Source organism: Galeopterus variegatus, unplaced genomic scaffold (assembly GCF_000696425.1).
Source record: "Galeopterus variegatus unplaced genomic scaffold, G_variegatus-3.0.2 Scaffold4895, whole genome shotgun sequence".
Lineage (NCBI taxonomy): Eukaryota > Metazoa > Chordata > Mammalia > Dermoptera > Cynocephalidae > Galeopterus > Galeopterus variegatus.
In genome coordinates this window covers 153,765-157,400 of record NW_007731006.1, presented here as the reverse complement: position 1 = coordinate 157,400, position 3,636 = coordinate 153,765, and the positions used below count along the sequence as shown (strand labels likewise).

The 3,636-nt window shown below is 52.3% G+C and overlaps 1 protein-coding gene across 1 annotated transcript in view; it reads left to right on the top strand.

Annotated features, from left to right (window-relative positions):
* Positions 1-2,139: 2,139 nt before the first annotated feature.
* The window catches only part of LOC103603975 (cytochrome c oxidase subunit 5A, mitochondrial), a 19,195-nt gene continuing 17,698 nt past the window's right edge, over positions 2,140-3,636 (top strand). Inside the window, exon 1 of the mRNA XM_008588558.1 lies at positions 2,140-2,324. Within this exon, the coding sequence (XP_008586780.1) occupies positions 2,225-2,324 (100 nt within the window). The 5' untranslated portion in view covers positions 2,140-2,224. The remainder of the gene's footprint in view (positions 2,325-3,636) is intronic.

The window sequence follows — 3,636 nt, the reverse complement described above, 5'->3', positions numbered from 1 at the left end:
AAAAAAAAAAAAAAAAAAAAAAAAAAAAAAACCCACTCAGTAGCCAATTTACATGGCAAAGTGGAGAGACTCTAACAGAGAGAGACCAGTTGGGATTTAGTTGTACCCCAGCGCTTTCTTACTCATAGAAGCCCTGACCGCAATCTGAGCTTTCAGCTCTTGGAGATTTGATGAACATTAATTGAACCTCAAACAAGTCAAAGCTTCCCCTGATGTCCTTTGGCTAAAGTAAGGGCAGAAAGGAGGTAATCCTTTTCCTCACCATCATATGGGTCATGGTCAACACTCCTATAACAAAAGACAGGTTAACAAGAGAAAAGAATAACATGTTTATTTTACCATAGTTTTACATGACACGGCAGCCTTCAGATTGAAAGGGAAAAAAACATTTTTATGCTTAGGTTTTTTTTTTTTTTTTTTTTTAAAGATGACCGGTAAGGGGATCTTAACCCTTGACTTGGTGTTGTCAGCACCACGCTCACCCAGTGAGCGAACCGGCCATCCCTATATGGGATCCGAACCCATGGCCTTGGTGTTATCAGCACCGCACTCTACCGAGTGAGCCACGGGCCAGCCCATGCTTAGGTTTGATAAAGCAGGGACAGCTGTGTAGAAATGTGACTGGACAAAACGGGTATGAGCTAATGGAAATAAATTGAGTGGGAAAAACTAGCAAAGCCTGTCCAGATTCTTCTGAGCCTCTTGTAACATTTCTTCCTCCCGGGTATGGGGTAGAACTCCTCTGGAATAAGGGTCTTAATTTCATCATGGCCAGCTGTCACACAGAAAGGCAGGGTGGGGAGGGAGTTAGAGTAGTATTTTTAGGCTTTATGGCTGGCTTTGGGGGAAAGGGGTTCTAATTACTATGACCCACCTTGGGGAAGAAGGATTCTAGTTTCTGTGGCTTGCCTCAGGGGAGAATCAGGGGCAGGAGACAGGAGGGCAGGAGAAGGTAAGAGAGAACTTTGCTTCTGAGGCCTTCAATTTGGGGTATCGTTTTCAGATCCTCAACACTAGGTTAGTTGGAGAAGATGAGGGCAGGTGCTTGGAAAACAAATGCTTTTTTAAAAAATCCTTTTCCCAGCCAGGTTTATTCCCCGTAAAGGCACACTGCTAGGGAGGAAAAAGAGAAGGGCAGATGCTGAGGCCCAGTAGAGAGGGCCTGGAGCGAGGAAAAGTGGCCTGGAATATCCATGTTTTCTTTCCTTAGTGGGTCCAGAGATAGAGAATAGGAGATACCAAGATAAAAGACTGTCTCCTTAACTCTGGGTGGCATCGAGACAATTCAGGTCTGGGAAAAGTGCCCCTACCGCTCAGGGGCTCAAAGTCAGGAAGTAGTTACTGAGATCAGATGTGAGAGCCTTGGAACTTGATCAACCCATTTCAGAGCGGTCTGCTACAGATTCGGGCGGCCTCCTGTAGGGGGTGGGGGTGGGCGTTTGCTCAGAAACATCCAGATGAGAGTCCTGGAACTGGGAATGTGGTGAAAAGAGCCTTAATTGCCAGCAAGCAACCTAATTTCAGAGCCTGTCTCCTTATCTGTAAAATGAAGTAGTTGGACTTACTTTTTTTTTTTTAGAATGATGACTGGTAGGGCCGGCCCGTGGCTCACTCGGGAGAGTGCGGTGCTGATAACACCAAGGCCATGGGTCCGGATCCCTATATAGGGATGGCCGGTTAGCTCATTTGGGAGGGCGTGGTGCTGACACCACCAAGTCAAGGGTTAAGATCCCCTTACCGGTCATCATTCTTTTTTTTTTTTTTTTTTAAAGATGACCGGTAAGGGGATCTTAACCCTTGACTTGGTGGTGTCAGCACCACGCTCTCCCAAGTGAGCCACGGGCCGGCCCTGTCGTCGTTATTTCTGTCATTCCCACTTTGAGGTGATGGAGTCTCCTCCCGAGCCGGACTCGAACTCGTCGCCGTCCATTGCCTACCCCAGGCTTTCCCTGCATCCCGATTCTATTACGGCCGCTGCACTTTGCCGGACCACAGGCAGGGCGGGGCGCGGCGCCGCCACGGTTTGTCCTCAGCGCGCCGCCGTAGCCCGCCGTGGTCCCGTGGGGCCCCTTCCCGCCGAGGCGCGAGCGCCGCAGTGGGCGGGCCTGCGCGCTCCGCCCGCCGTGCGTCCGTGCGTGAGTCCGGCCCCCGCGAGTTCCGGAGCGGCCCGCGAGCTCACACCCGGCTTCTCCTCAGCTTTAGTCTGAGCCACTCCATCGCCATTATGCTAGGCGCTGCTCTCCGCCGCTGCGCCGTAGCCGCAGCCGCCCGGGCCGGCCCTGGAGGTCTCCTGCACCCCGCCCTGGCCCCCGGCCCCGCCGCCGGTAAGGCCCCTGCCTGCAACTGCCTGCTCCCGCGTGTCCTTGCGGTGACCTGGCCCCCGCCGCCACTCGAGGGCAGGCTCCCCCCGCGGCCTAGCCTCTGCCCTGAGAGCCGGCGGCCGAACTCAGTGACCGCGGACCGCCCTGGCCGCCGCCTCGGTTTGTGGAGGACATGAGGGCGCGCCCCTGGGGTCTCCCTTCCTGCGACTTCCTGGCGCGGGCACCGCCGTCGGGTCAGGTGTGGATCTTCTGAGGGCGCCGAGGAGGGGGCGCGGCGCTCCCTTTCGGCCCCCGGGCCTGACCATGCCCCGGCCCCGAGCCCGCGGCCACCTGACCGGGAGTGGCCACCGCCGGCCTGCAGCGCCTCGGCGAAGGTGACATTGAGCCTCGGGGCGCGCCGCTCAGGGTAGGGGCGGGGGTGGCCCCTCCGGGGACCCTGGCACCGCCACCCGCACCCAGCGTTTCCAAGGACACAGTATCCTTTTTTTTTTCTTTTTAAGCAGGCATTTATCGATTAATGTTTTGTGTGTCACCACAGCCGTTCTGTCATTTTTAGGGACTGCTATGCCACGTTCTAATTCATCCACATTTAAAATAGACACGTGTGATTGTTTTCTCCCATCTGGAAGAGAGCCTGAATATTGATAAGTTTATGATAAGAATATTACTGTTTCGAAAATTGGGTACCACAGTCCTAGGAGTGCTGAGCTTTACAAACATGGCAAAGCTTCATGGTTTTTTCCCCTTCGGATTAGAATCCTGATGGTTGTAGTATAAAATGTGCTGCAAATTCTTGTCTCTTACTTTGTCTTCCGCTAACATGTTCCGGGAAGTTTTGTATCCAACACTGTACTTTTTTTTTTTTTTTTGGCTGCTGGCCAGTACGGCAGCACTGTACTTTTCACTGCAGTAACTGCACTTTGACCTTGGTCTGTGATGGCAGTACATCTGCTACATTATGAAATTTAGCTCCTGTGCATGTTTATTTAAACATAAGAACTCAGAAACTCAAACGACTAATAACGTTGTTCACTTAACTGTTTGGGTTTTTATAACTAGCCACTTCAGAACCTAAAGAATATGTTTCTTTCTTTCTTTCTTTCTTTCTTTTTTTAAAGATGACCAGTAAGGGGATCTTAACCCTTGACTTGGTGGTGTCAGCACCACGCTCTCCAAGCGAGCGAAAAAGCCATCCCTATATAGGGGTCTGAACCCGTGGCCTTGGTGTTATCAGCACCACACTCTCCCGAGTGAGCCACGGGCTGGCCCTAAGAATGTTTCACTTCAGCCGGCCCAGTGGCGCACTCGGGAGAGT